Source organism: Rhodamnia argentea, chromosome 5 (genome assembly GCF_020921035.1).
Source record: "Rhodamnia argentea isolate NSW1041297 chromosome 5, ASM2092103v1, whole genome shotgun sequence".
Taxonomy (NCBI): Eukaryota; Viridiplantae; Streptophyta; class Magnoliopsida; order Myrtales; family Myrtaceae; genus Rhodamnia; species Rhodamnia argentea.
The window spans coordinates 21,435,312-21,450,966 of record NC_063154.1 but is presented as its reverse complement, the minus strand read 5'-3'; the positions used below and the strand labels follow the sequence as shown (position 1 = coordinate 21,450,966).

Sequence of the window (15,655 nt, the reverse complement as noted above, 5' to 3'; positions counted from 1 at the left end):
TTAGTGGTAGTAATTGCGAACTCATTCCTTTTTTGGAGGATTCGTTCCCGGTTCCTGCGGCCGAGAATGGACCTATATTTTGGTGTGGGTCACTTAAAAAACGCGTGGGTTATTTAAGACGACTAGTCAACCACGTCCTTGATTGGTACATTTTCAATCCTGTCGGTAGAAAGAGACATTGAAAACCGAACCTGGTCACTATAAGGACACACGGGAACAAAGATTGAGAGAGAGAGAGAGAGAGAGAGAGAGAGAGAGAGAATGGTGAACACAATCAAGCTCTACAAGTCCTTGTTGCCAGCGGCGATGAAGCTTGCCGGCGTGAGACCTCAAAAGATCGAGATCGAACCTGGAACCGTCATGAACTTCTGGGCGCCAACCCGACCCCAAAGCAACGGGAACAAGAACGCTGTTGTCTTCCTCCACGGCTTCGCCGGCGACGGCATGCTGACGTGGCAGTCCCAGGTCCTCCCGCTCGCGAGGAAGTACGACGTCTACGTGCCGGACCTCCTCTTCTTCGGCGGCTCTGCCACGGCCAGCAGCCACCGGACGGTGGACTTCCAGGCACAGTCCGTGGCGAAGGGGCTAGCGGTGCTCGGGTTGCAGCGGTGCACAGTAGTGGGGTTCAGCTACGGCGGAGCGGTGGCATTCAAGTTGGCCGAGACGCGGCCCGAGCTGGTGGGGTCGGTGGTGGCGGCATGTTCTGTGCCGGCACTGACGGAGTCGATGAGCAAGGAGTGCTTGGAGAAAATGGGGTTTCCGACGTGGTCGGACTTTTTGTTGCCTAATTCAGCAAATTCTGTGAAGACGATGTTTGAAGTTGGGAGCTACGAGTTGCCCAGAATCCCTAATCGGGCTTTCAAGGACGGCCTAGAGGTACGAGCTCCATAAACTCTTCCACGTATCTCAGGCACACAAACTCCTTAGGACTCATTCCTTCCGTACCACGCACTCGGTTGAAAGTTCATGCTTTCACACTATACCAAAAATGGGAAATCCGAAAGATATTACGCTAATCATTTGTAAATTTTACGGATTGTGTGCTTTGACAAGAGACTATTGGAATGGAAGCCAATCCTTTTATACATAGTCTCTCTTGGCTTTTTTAAACATATGATCTGAACAAGATTCATCTAATGTTTTTATGTTCCTAGCATTACTCAAGACAAAACGAAGGTAGATGCCTAATAAAATTTTTAGGGCAAGTAAGGATTTTCAGTAGATTTTGTAGAATCACTGTCAACTGTTCTAACGACTTAAGCTATTAGATGAAAGTGTGGTTTAATATTTAAGTACTCTAATACGTTTACTCCTAAACTTTCGACTATTACACATATGACGTTTAAAGCATGGATGTGTATTTTCATCTCATGTTTTTTTTTTCTTCGTAGACATCTTTCTTTTACTCTTGATTTCCGTAGAAGATGAAAAATGTAAGAAAAGTGAGAAAAATAAATTAACTCAAATGTTAATATCGGCAAAAATAAATACCACCAATATATTAAAAATGAAAATGCTGATGCAAGTGTGCATAGAACTAATTATATGTCTAAGAAAACTAAATTCAATAAAATAAAAAAATAAATTGAATAACAAAAAACTCAAATGACAAAAGTTGGATACTAACTATGAATTTTTTAGTAGTAAATTAATGCAAAAAAAAAAAAAAATTGATTGATCGATAAAAAAAATCACCTTCGATTGCAATTAGTCATTTCCTTTTACGAGTTGAGGACATCATGTCCTTTTATGATGTTAACCAATCATTTTTTACGGTAGTCAACCCTTAAATGTCTTATTTCGTCACCAATTTTGATAACAAATTCATATCGTGCAATAATTTATTTCCATGTATCATTATTTCAGTTAATTAATTTTCCCCCATTTTCTATATTTCCGTTCTTTTACGGAAATTAAGGGTAAAGAGAGGTTTCTTAAAAAAATGAGAAAAACTATGCTTTTATCCCTTAAAAGCAATGTGCATCATGTCTAAGGTTTATTTACATAAGACCAAGGCATGAATGTTTAAACATTGACCATGCTTGAAGCTTTCATGTTGCTAATCATTCAATGCGTGTCACGTTCAGTGAACTTATATGGTACAAACACATGTATTCTAATTCGAGCATCATCATACCCAATGACTTATGACTCATCTTTTCCTTAAGTATCCAATATTTAATAGTAAAGCTAAGAACACACTGATCTCAACAAGGTCATTAATATCCACTCAATGATCTATCGAGTAGGAAAATTTTAAAGATTCGGTTTAATCGTGAACCTGTCATACATATTCTTTATATCTCAAGAATATGTTTAGTCACAACTGATATTAAGGAATCATTCATCTAAATAATTGGACAAATGAATGAACACATCTTTGCCATTAATTAAATACAAAATTGAAAGTACAACTAAAGTCCTTAACATGTAACTATTACATGGTTGCTTTAGGGCATACATCTAACAATATAAGCTCAGCCATCTTATTCATTAATAGCATTTTCCCAATAAAATTGGTCCCCATTTTCATAAAATAATTAAATGACAAATTATACGTAAATCCATTAGTATTTTCATTTCACTTTTCTTCAATAATACGCATTTTAGGTTAAGATCAATAAATTTTCGTAGAAGATTTTGTGCTAATAATGTTCTAGAAGTAGAAATTTTCAATCACCGCCAACCAAATTTCTATTCTAGAAGCATAAATTTTGTCATATTGTCAAACGCCTTTCTACGATCAGATATTGACTTTTGGTGCAGAAGTAAAAAAATCAATTTTTAGCCATAAGTTGATTTCCGAGGCAGAAATGTTGCCATGTGCACCCTAAAGAACAGATAAAATAATGTAGCCCGCCAGATTCCGCTTATCCGTACGCTTACAATTTTTTTTTTTTCCCAGAAACTGCATCCATGTTGGATTCAATTATAAAAGTATTTATCATGGTTGGATTGTAGGTCATGTTTGACCACGAAAAGGAGAGAGCGAAGCTGCTGGAGGCTATGGTCATTCCAGGCAAGGACTTCACTTTGCCAGAGTACTCCCGGGTTTAATTTAATCTAAAGAAGCTCTTTCTTTTCCTAAAGCAGAAAAGGGTATTCATATCAATACATCTTACCTTGTACAGATGAAAGTCAATGAGTTTCTAAGATGGCTCACGTATATTGAGCTTAGGATCGTAACTTGTCCAGAGAGGAAGGGAGATAGGGGTGAACAAGGGGAAAATTGACCAAAAAGTCCTAAACTTATTGTACGATGGTCACTTCAATCCTAAACCTTTTAATTATGCCAATTTAGTTATAAACCTTTTGACAATTTGTCAATTTAATCTTAAATCTTTCAATTATGTCAATTTAACCCTAAACGTTCTAAAGTTTTGCCAATATAGTCCTTAACCTTTTGAAATTTTGCTAATTTAGTCCTAAACATATATTGATAGAAAGGACTATATTGACAACTTATCAACAAATTTAGGATTAAATCGCAAAATCGTCAAAAGGTTTATGACTAAATTTGTACATTTTAAATGTTTAGGATTGAATTAACAAATTGTCAAAGGTTTTAGGACTACATTGGCATAACTAAAAGGTTTATGACTTAATTGGTCATTGTACAATAGGTTTAGGATTTTTTGAACAATTATCCCAGTGAACATGGGTGACGTAATTTGAACTCTGCTATATTTTGCAATAGAAACGAAAATAAAATAAAGACACAAAAAATATGCGCAAGAATATTGAAAGTTCCTTCCTATTCCATGTCGCATGGAGATTACAAAAAATCATGCGGGAGAAATGTGTGGAATCATCTAATTATGTTACGTAAAATAATATAAAATGAGAATCGAGAGCCGTTGATTCTTGATGTACATACTACTGTGGCGCGTTTAAAATCCTTCGACTAAGCCCAAACGAGGTCTCGGGCTTTGGCCTAAATAAGGTTGAGGCCTAAAAGGATTATCCACGCGAGAATCTTTTATCGAACTTAATCCATTCGTTTTCCAATAAGGAGCTCTGGGTCAGTTTTGGACAGAAAACGTCAAATGCGAAGGATATTTATATTGAGAAGAGAGTCGTGATACAAACTCTTGGCAATCTATCAGCTCACTTGTTCGACAATATGACCAACTTCGACGCACCGGGATTCAAAGTATGACTCTGGAAGTTAATCGACAAGGCCGAACCAAATTACGGGACACAATGCCGGAATCTAATTGACGACACTGGACGGTGGATGTATGACACTATACCGAAATTCAATCAACGATATTAGACAGGATGAGTGATGAGTACAATACCGGAATCGAATCGACGATGCTGGACTTAATGAGCAGACGCCGGAATTTAATCGACGACACCTAACTCTGGGTATGACCCTCACCGTAATTGAATCGACGATGGGAATTTGAAGGCTACGACTAGACTAAAAACTAGGTAAAATCTAAGTAAAATAGTTAAGACTTGTTTGTTGAGTTGTTCGGGGGTTCCCTCCTGTTAAATGATCCGCGATATTTATAGAGAGTTTCTTGGTAACTGCCTTTGGCTCTCCACTCCTGCACGTTCTCCCATTCTTCGACGGTTTTCATCGACGGTTCCTGGATTCGCGCGCCACTTCCTTTTTCCCCTTTTGGGATTACGCGCTCTTTTGCATAACCGCTTTGGTCGTGGTTTCTTCGTGCGTCTTTTCCCTCTGCTTTTGGGAACTACCGCTTCTGACGGGTGGCGTCCTCTTGACCCATTAGAGCTCGATTCCATTACGCCTAGCCGTAGGTAATCATACCTTCCTTACGCACCCGTCACGTGACGCCCTAGGGGATTTTAGGTGTAATCAGTTGTATCCTCATGATTACACCTTTTCCAATTTCTATTCCCAAAGCGCGGTCATTTCGGATTTCTCGTTCTATTTGTTTTTGCACATCATCTTGGCCCTTGATTCGGACCGCTTTTATGCTTGTGCAAAAGTCTTTCGTCGTTGTCTTCCCGCTTTCGGATTTCCCAAAAACCCAAAACCCTTCGGGGCTTTGTTTCAATCCCTTCCATGGCGACTCGGACCTTTGAACTCATGCCTGGGCAACTTGTTGGCCGCTTCGACAAGCTAATCAATAGTGAAGATGCTAACATTTGCTTTCTCAAGTTGTTGAGTACTGCCAAAGAACATGCTGGGTTTATTTTGGGCCCCGGTCTTCGAGATCACAATCACGTCCCAGCATTTCTTCAGCCCTATTTCCCAATGAGGAAGAACGAGAAACTTCCTATTCAGGCTACGCCCCTAATGGACATATGGTCGTTCCCATCTCCTCGATTTAGAAGTTTCCCCTCATATGACGATAAGTTCTACTCCTGGTTTCAACGTCTGCGGAATGACCTACCAACCGTTTCTTCTTGGGCAACTTCGGGAATAACAATAGCCCTTGAGGTCAGCATGTTGGCACATGATCCGAATAGAGGACTACTAGACTCTATTGTGAGTTTCTGGTCGCCATCGACCAACCGCTTCTTCTTTCCATGGGCCCCATGTTGGTCACCTTTTTGGATATGTTTACGATAACTGGCCTTACTCCCCATGGAACCCCTACTGTTGACCTTGAAACTTTCGACGATTGCCCTATCTCCGAGGACGCACTTGCTTATGGGAAGTTCTTGGACGCCTCACGCAAAACTTCCGGCCCGGTAACTCTTGTCGAGCGCACGACTTTCCTCCTTTTCAGCTTATCGAAGTACGTATTCTTTAGTCCAACACTCAAGGTTTCCAAAGACTACACCGTCCCGGCTTCTAATCTAGCACGGGGAAGAAACATTGCTCTGGGACCCTTGGTTTAGAAGTTCTGTACCGTAGCATTACTCATGCTTCCTCATTGATGATGTATAAGGACGAAGGCGTGCTGTTTGGTCCGCTTTGGGTTTTACAAGCTTGGGCGGCGTTTTATTTCCCTTTCCTGTTCGAGAGTGGACCTTGTCATCGGGCAAGTGGACCACATCTTCCCTTCGGTGCACAATTGCTTATGGCTACCCAACTACGCATTCCTGCTGGTGTTTCGTCTTTGTACTTCTACCTTCAGCAGATTTTATCATTCGATGTGGCAATGGTAGACATGTTCCCTCATTCTTCGGCCAACTTTGATTCCATTTTTTATTTGGGATCATCCAAACTGTATAGCTTTTGCGAGTTTTGGACCTACATTATATCCCATGTTGATTTGCCCATCCGGGTTTGCTCTAAAGGTAGATTCTATCATGGCTTCGAACCTTACTCTCGCCGATGTTGCGCCAGGCAATTTGGTCTTCGACATGCTGTTCCTTGGTCCGCCGTTATGGTTTATGGAATTCCAAATCTGTGTATAATTCGCTCTTCAATGAATTCCCTCATAGTTTTCTGCGTCACACTTTTGAACGAGGCTACTTCAACCCATTTCGTGAAATTGTCGGTGGTCACCAGTATAAAGCTATGCTTATTCGATGAGGGTGGTTATATCTTCCCTATCACATCCATTGTCTAACCTCGAAAGGGCCATGACTTGACAATTGGGTTCATCAACGCAGCGGGAACGTGCTGGACCGGTCCGTGTTTTTGGCAAGTCTGGCACCCCTTGGCATAATCGATACAATCCTTGGTGATTGTTGGCCAAAAATACACATGCCGTCGTAATAACCATTTCATCTTTAGACCGGCTTGATGAGCCCCACAGATTCCTTCGTAGACTTCCGTCATCACAAGCATTGCTTCTTCTTGCGCTAAACATTTCAAAAGCAAACCATCCATTGTCTTACGATATAATTCCTCTTTGATCAAAAGGTACTTCATGACTTGTCTCTTGAAATCCTTACTCCGAGGACGTGGGTTTTTCAAGTAGTTCACAAGGGGGGTCCTCCAATCCAGTTGACTATCCTGGACTTCTTAGCCCTCGATTGGCTTGCTTTGAACCATCATCACCCGACCGTCTATCGAAGGTAACACCTTTGTCTGGGTGATTATGTGGTCTGCCAACTCTTTTGATATCTTGTACCCGCACGCCATCTGAGCTAATTCGTTAGCTTCCCAATTCTCGTTGCTTTTGACATGGATCAACTCATATTCCGGAAAGTTCGACAACAATCCTTTCGCCAAATCGTGATGTAGAATGATATTTTCGCCGAGACATTGGTATTCTCCACTAAGTTGCTTTATTACCAACTGTGAGTCTCCTTTGATTCTGACTGACACGATCCTCATGTCAATCAAAATATTCAACCCCACAATTAAAGCCTCGTATTCAACTTGGTTATTTGAGCATTCGAAGTCTAATCTAAACATGGGCTTCGTTTTTTGTTGACGAGGGAATATGATCATAATCCCCGCTCCGGATGATCCAGACGCCACCGACTCGTCGAAGTATAACACCCATGGTACAATATGAAGATAATTTTCATCATCTTCTATTTTCAAGCTTGACGAGTACTACGTGATAAAATCAGATCTTGCCTGCCCTTTTACTGCTTTGAGGGGCACATAAATTAAATCGATTTCTATTAGGGTAAATGCTCATTTTGCAATCCGGTCTCTTATGATTGGCCTGGACAACATGTACTTAATTACATCTGTTTTGCAAATTACATATACTGTGGTTGGCAACATGTAATGTCGCAATTTCGTACAAGCGAAGTACAATGATAAGCACAATTTTTCGACGGGCGTGTATCTTGTCTCAGCATCATTAAGCATCCTACTCGGGTAATATACGGCCTGTTCTTTACCCTCTTCATTTTCTTGGGCCAGCATACTCCCTATCGTTGTATCGGCCGCGGATAAATATAACTTCAACGACCTCCCCGCCTTCGGGGGTATCAACACCGGTGGCTTGATCATGTATTCTTTTAACTTGTCGAAAGCCACCCGATGTTTCTCCTCCCACACGAACGCTTGTTCATTCTTTAGCTTGAGCAACGGAGGAAAGAGTTCGATCTTTCCCGACGGGTTAGCTATGAAACGTCGTAGGAAATTCAATTTTCCAATTAACATTTGCAACTGCTTCCTATTCTTGGGGGGCGGCAATTCTAAAATAGCCTCGGCTTTGTTCTTGTTTATTGCTATACCTCTCCGATGAACCGTAAAGCCTAGGAAATTACCAGCCCTTATCCCAAAAGCACATTTCAAAGGATTCATTTTCAATTTAAACCTGCACATCCTAACAAAAGCTTGTCATAATTGGTCTAGATGACTTATCCGATTTGTCTTAAGGATGACGTCGTCAATGTAGACTTCCATGAACCTTTCAATTATGTTGTGAAAAATAAAATTCATTGCCCTTTGATAAGTGGTGCCGGCATTCTTTAGTCCAAATGGCATAACGATCCACTTGAAAGTATCGATAGCCCTAGGACACCCGAAAGTCGTTTTGTGGACGTCTTCAGCTGCTATGAAGAACTGATTGTACCCGGAATGTCCGTCCATAAGAGACATAATCTCATTAGTGGAAGTCGAGTCGATCAATACATCGACCGGGGGCATCTAATACTCATCCTTTGGTGTAGCCGCATTGAGATCACGAAAATCGATGGATATTCTAGGCTTATCATTTTTCTTCCTAACCGGCACGATGTTAGACAGCCATTCGACATACTTTGCCGTCCTTATGAAGCCGGCAGAAAGGAGACGCTCAATTTCCTCCTTGATTTTGAGGACCACTTCTGGAGCAAACCTTCTCGGAGCCTGTTGGTGTGGTTAAAACCCCTTTTTGATTGGTAGTCGATGCTCAACCACCTTTCTATTCAAGCCAGGCATTTCATGGTAGTCCCAAGTGAAACAATCCTTATATTCCCTTAATAGCCTCACCAACCGATCTTTAAACCGCTAATCAAGTAATTTACTGACATAAGTTGGTTGTGGGCAAGTTTCATCTCCAAGGTTTACCTCTTCTAATGGGTCTTGAGCTTGAACGACCTTACGGTCTTCCTCCACTAGAGAATTGTCGAACTCCCGAATCCCCTCTATCATCTCGTCCGATCGCCTAGCTTGTTTGGCCCCGTAGGCCAAATGCTCCCTAGTGAAGGCTTGCGTCAATAACCCGGCTCCCATCGACCAACCGGCCGGGTGACTCCGCCGGTTCCTTCCTTGGGATCCACTTGGTGTTTCCCTTGTCGACATGACAGAATGCAATATCTCTTGGGTCAACCTCAAGAGGTTCGGATATGCGAAGATAGTCATCCGTCCCGACCTTATCTCGGCCGGATATACGAGTCCACGTCACACAAGTTTGCGGGTTAGCCTTTACATATTCTACCTTGTCCCCATTCCAAGATGCCGGCATTTGGTGCAATGTCGATGGGACACACTTGTTTCTGTGTATCCAGTCTATCCCTAGTAGGAGATTATATGACCCGTCAAGATCCATGACGCAGAAAGATGTCCTCGATGTTTTAGATCCGACGGTTAAGTTTGCCACATACATGCCTTTTACTTCGGTGATCTCGCCGGTGAAATCGGACAACTAGATGTTTGATGGGATAATCTCATCATCCTTCCTTCCTATTTTCTTGAAGAAGCGATATGGGATAAGATTTAATGTTGAACCTCTATCTACCAACACCTTAACTACCGGCCGCCCGTTAATCTTGGCATTTATATTGAGCTACCTCAAATGATTCGATATCTTCTCCGGTGGTTTCTTGAACTCCATGATTTCCTCGTCATCGGAGCGTAACCGAGCACTCTCTTTTTCTTGTACCGTTGCTTCCTCATTATGACTAGCTAAGGGCGGCTCCGATCGAAACTCATTAGGTAACTTAACTTGGATCATGCAAGAGCTTAGGGGCGATACCGACCTGCTTGTGCGATCTCCGAATTGAGATTTTGGTTTGCGGGGCGCGTTGAATTCAAGCCGTCTGCCACCTTCCTTAGTTGGTGGTGTCTCCTCGGGTTTGCGTCTCCCGACCAAATTTCTCGCTCTTCGAAGTCTAGGATGTCCTGGAGCCGTGGTCACCGGCTCGGGATTAAGCAGTGTAACCCGTCGCTGTAATGTGTAAGCTCTTCTTTTCCTTTGCAACCTCCTTTTTCTAGTGCGGGTCATGACCTCTTCTTCTTTTCGAAGCTCTGTCGCCTCGTACTAGGATCCTTCCAAGGGATTGCTGGGGATTTTAAGAGTTTTCTAGTACGGGGCCCTGACCGAGGCGTAATAATCCGATTGGGCGTTGTTGTCGAATCGCTTTTCCCACCCGTTCTTTCCTTGAGGGTAAGGCGATGGAGGGCCATAACTCACGTAATAGTTAAACTTTCCGCTTGGTTCTCCCAACGTGTCAATCGTAGGATCCCTTTCTCTGTACCCATGTGCGAATGACTTGCGAATCTTCTATCGACCGGGCATCTTTGTGGGCCTTACCTTCTTGTTTTGAACTGGCTATCTAAACTCCCGATTGATCTGACCGACCCACTGGTCATTGTCTTTACGTTGACCTGTCTTCCGCAGCTCACGCCCGCAACGAGTACAAAGATTCGACGAATTGTACTCCTTTCCTGGTTGTCGCAAAGATACAATTCTGGTCATTATCGGGAAAGGGTCTACGTTTATATCCATGGGAGATTTGTCTTTATCATCGCCGAACTTGATCTTCCCTTGTCGAATAGCTTTTTGTATATTTTTCTTGAGAACCAAACAATCTGAGGTGTTATGGCTCCATGAGTGATGCCATTTGCAATACCTCTTTCCATTAATCTCTTCCTTTGTCGGTATCTTTTGACTTTCCGTCAACCTAATTTGTCCATTAGCTAATAGCATGTCGAAAATTTCTTCCGTTCGATTTGCATCAAATGAGTAGTATATTGCCTCCTTAGCCTTAGCCATGACGATTGATTTCTCCTTCATACTTGCCGGCTTTAATGCTTGACAAGTGTATGGCTTATCTATGATTAGTTGAGCGACAACCACTTCGACAGAACCTGTAGGATCTTCAACGAAATCTGCTGATTCGACAAAACTTATATCTCCCCTGCGAGTGTGCCTTTTGTCTCTTTCCTTGAGCAGGGTTTCATGTTTAATGGCCATGGTGGATAGCTCGAACAGATCTGCACATGGATGCCCTACCATCCCGTCTCGTATTTCAAATTTTAGCCCATTGAAGGCGAATTCCGTAAAAGTTCTTTCAGGTAAAGGGACCAGACATTTATTTCTAGCTTTCTTGAATCTCGTGATAAATTGGTCGACGGTTTCTTTCGCCATTTGCCTCATTGTCGACGGATCGGCTATCGACAAATTTAGCACGGCCCGCTGGAACCGGCTATGAAATAGACGTTCCATCTCTTCCCAAGCCAATACCGAATTTGGCGGTAGGGCGATATACCATGTAAAGGTAGTCTTCGACAAAGAAAGTGGGAATAATCTTAACTTCCAATGATCGGCATGAGTAGCGTCTCCACATAAAGCTAAAAAGCGATTGACATGCTCGTATGTAGATTGCTCATCCTCACCAGTGAAGTGTGTAAACTCTGGAATCTTAAATCCTCTTGGATACGGGACAATATCCATCCAATCGGGATATGGCTTTCGATACACATTGACTCTGTACCCTACTATTGGATCATTATACCCGACCACCGGGTCTACAACTAGCTAGTTTGGGTACATGAGTTGATAAGGTACCTGATATCCCGGTTGTTGCAGAGTTGGATGCCCTAGTTATAGGGTTGGGTGCCCTGGTTGTAGGGCTGATCGAAGCCGAGGAATATGTGCCTGCAACCCCGGCTGAAATCCTAGTTGCGCATATTGCTGCTGCACATGGTACCCCGGCCGAAGGGTTGGTCATGTCCCCTAACTTGAGGTAGCTGGTCCTGTCCCCTAGCTTAGCCCTACCCCTAGGAGGAACGGGTATTGCTCCTTCGTTTATCATAGGTGCAGGTGGCTCATTCACCGGGATGTGAGCGATAATAGATTGAACAAGAAGCACAGACTGTCGGTTAACCTGTCCTATCGCCTCAATCAGATCTACAGTTACTTGAGGGTTAGAACTATCACCCGACACAGTAGGTAAAACCTCTCATCGTTGCAAAATTCTTGTGAGCGCTATCGGTGGCAGGTTTTGTCCAGCATGACCCGTGTTTGTTGGTGTAGTGGTTGAAGCAACAGGATTTCTAGTGGGTATGATTGAATTCCCACCTTGAGGTTGCATCGAAGTCCCATGTTGACCCGAGGCACACTCATGATAAGTGTTAATGATCAATGGTCTAACAATGTTAGTCATTCGTTGAACCATATGGTCTGCAAACTCATTTTGAACTTCTTCAATAGTACGTCTTATCGACGACAACATGACAGGCGTCATCTCCATATTTCTTCTAGGCTCTTCAACGTGCTGTCGATGTGCCTCATCATTGTTACCCTGGACCTGGTTCCCCGGTCCATAAGCTGCGATTGATGATTCCTCACGAGGCACTCCTTCCATGGGTTCGTCTCCAATGCCATCTGCGTTGTTACATCCTCTCATTCGTGGCATAGCGCTCTCTCGAACTAACACCATCGGTCCCACCGGGTGTGCCAAAAAAGACAGTTGCGCGTTTAAAATCCTTCGTCTAAACCTAAACGAGGTCCCGGGCTTTGGCCCAAATAAGGTTGAGGCCCAAAAGGATTATTTACGTGGGAATCTCTTATCGAACTTAATCCGTTCATTTTCCAATAAGGAGCTCCGGGTGAGTTTTGGACAGAGAACGTCAAATGCGAATGATATTTATATTGAGAAGAGAGTCGTGATACAAACTCTTGGCAATCTATCAGCCCACTTGTTCGACAATACAACCAACTTCGACGCACCGGGATTCAAAGTATGACTCTGGAAGTTAATCAACGAGGCCGAACCAAATTACAAGAACCAAAAACTAGGTAAAATCTAAGTAAAAGAGTTAAGACTTGTATGTTGAGTTGTTCGGGGGTTCCCTCCTGTTGAATGATCCGTGATATTTATAGAGAGCTTTTTGGTAATCGCCTCCGGCTCTCCACTCCTACACGTTCTCCCATTCTTCGACGGTTCCTGGATTCGCGCGCCACTTCCTTTTCCACCTTTTGGGATTACCGCCTCTTTTGCATAACCGCTCCGGTCGTGGTTCCTTCGTGTGTCTTTTCCCTATGCTTTTGGGAACCGCCGCTTTTGACGCGTGGTGTCCTCTTGACCCATCGAGCCCGATTCCAAGGACGCCTAGCCGTAGGTAATCATACCTTCCTCACGCACCTGTCACGTGACGCCTTAGGGGATTTTAGGTGTCAACAACTACTAATTGAGTTTGTATTATAAAGAATATCGCTTTGAATAATTACCCAAAAACGCGTAAATACGGTTCACTCTAGCTTCCTTTATATGATCCAAACTGACTAAATGTGATATGCAAAGTCAACCTTACTATTCCTTTTCAATTCTTTATTAATCTCTATTTTAAGGTATTCTTTGATATTATAATATACCTGTCTGCTAGATATGCTGATGATAATTGACGGGCGTTTTTGCAGAGGGTCCATCTGATCTGGGGCGAAGACGACAAGATCTTTAGTGTGGGACTAGCCAAGGAATTGAAAGAGTACGTCCATCTTTATTTATTTATTTTTTCTCATCAAGTAGATTATCAATCATTTTGTGCTTGGTAAAATTTTTACTGTGTTTTATTTCAGTAATTTCTTTCTCTTTTGAGCCTAATTATGGACAATACCCGAGGAATTTCTGTACATTTTTTTATTATAAATATGGTGGTTCGCTATGTGGATTTTCTATAGTATGTGAAACCATAAATAGTCTTTATTTACACAAGCAGTTTTGAATAAAAATATAGACATACTTATATAATGAACTTGCCTAGTAATGTTTAATCATATTATCGAGGTGAAACTATCTTAAACTTCGGTTCTGAAGCTAACTTTTGTTCTTCACCTACCTGTGCAAAACAAGTATCTAATTAGTGCTCTTGCCCACGCTTCGAATGGGTTTAATCTTTCAAGTTTTTGTCAATATTTACCAATTACTAAAATCTTATATTACTCATTACACATCCTTATTCTATGATGTTACAGATGGGACTCCTGGTTGTCGTTGATACAAATGAAATTCAAGCTTGAATTTGACTTATTCAATTACTTTTTTGGGCAGAAAGTTGGGAAATAAAGCAACATTGGAGTGCATTGAGAAAGCAGGCCATATCGCTATGTTGGAGCGACCCTTCGTCTACAACAAATGTCTGAAGAGAATCCTTGCCTCCATCTACGAGAAGAGGACTCTAGTTTAGCTCCGATTGAACCATGCTTATATGCAAAGCCAATTATTTGTTGAGAGTACGAAAACCTATTATAAATTGCTTGGATTATACTCATGCTTGAGATGAAGAATCTATGTTTAAAATTTGCGAATTGTTATGCAAGTGGATTATAACAAGTTTTTGAGTCCCAATTTAAGAATGCATGAAGCACATGATATATGCACGATCGGTAGATAATTAGGGTAAAATGATGTGTTGCGCCTTCCAGACTGAGTTTGAAATTTACGTACATAACTATTGGAAATACTTGCTGGAACGTGGCGAATATTTTGAAGTATTTCTAAAGCACGACGTCCCCATTCATCAAATCAGTCGCTCTCTATATGGTGAAGCGAATATGGTCCTCCATTTCTCCAAATGACAAAACCTAACACCAGATAATTTGTTTGGATAGAAAAAAATATGTATTTTTACGGATGGTTAATTTCCGTTTACCATTCAATGGATCAATAGCTGGCTAGTATTGCAAAGTTTTGTGAAATCATAGCGAATTGCTCTAAGTGCGTAAATTGTACTAGAGGGATGACGGGATCTACATTTCAAATTGATGTCATATAGAAACCAAAAGTAGGGATACATAGAGATCAATGGCAGGGCCAAAAAAATATCAGAAGTTTCAAAATTTATGTACGACGCTTATTTTAGTTTCAAGGTTTTTTGCCGACTCAATTAATGCCAACTTTTTTACAAACAGTCACTTAAGTGCCAACGTTGATATGGGTGGCGGGAAATCCTACGTGGTATTTTTTATTAATAATTTAAGCTTACGTGGTTCATCGAAAGATCCAGTCAGCAATAAAAAAAAACTAAAAGTTTAAAATTGACAAATTGCAAAATACGCTAAAAAAACTAAAAAAAATAGAAAAGGCTGAAAAAAAGAGAAAGAAAGGGCTTGCAGCGACGATGGCTTACATGTCCGTGAGGTCGGTGGGGCTTGCTAGCCACTAGTTAGGGTTGGGCGACCCCCATCGGCCATTCCCTAACCTCACCAACCATTACTAGCGATGGTTGGGCGGCAGTGGTGCCTCGTCGCTGCAAGCCATAATTCCTTTTTTTTTTTGGTAACTTTTTTAGTTTTTTAGCTTATCTTTATATTAAATTTAACTTTTTAAAATAAATTAGCTTATTTTTAAGTTTAGAAGTCCATGTGGACTGAGTTTTTTAAAAAACTGTAACATAATATTGAAAATGTAATAATCAATGTCACATAATCGGTTTGGCCAAAATTTTTGCGAATTGGCACATAAATGGTCTTTTATTTTATTTTTTTCGAATTGGCACTTAAATGAGTTGACAAAACTTTTGGCACTAAAATGAGTGCTGTACACAAAATTTGACAATTATGGTATTCGTTTGCCCAATGGCAAGAAAGCGTAAAAAACTAAACTCGAG

At 41.7% G+C, this 15,655-nt stretch overlaps 1 protein-coding gene across 1 annotated transcript; it reads left to right on the top strand.

Annotated features, from left to right (window-relative positions):
* Window positions 1-215: 215 nt before the first annotated feature.
* LOC115737222 (dihydrolipoyllysine-residue acetyltransferase component of acetoin cleaving system-like) lies at window positions 216-14,354 on the top strand. Its single transcript, XM_030669249.2, has 4 exons — window positions 216-876; window positions 2,962-3,051; window positions 13,467-13,534; window positions 14,098-14,354. The coding sequence occupies exons 1-4, from the start codon at window positions 262-264 to the stop codon at window positions 14,231-14,233; spliced, it is 909 nt and encodes a 302-aa protein (XP_030525109.2). The 5' UTR covers window positions 216-261; the 3' UTR covers window positions 14,234-14,354.
* The last annotated feature ends 1,301 nt before the right edge of the window (window positions 14,355-15,655 follow it).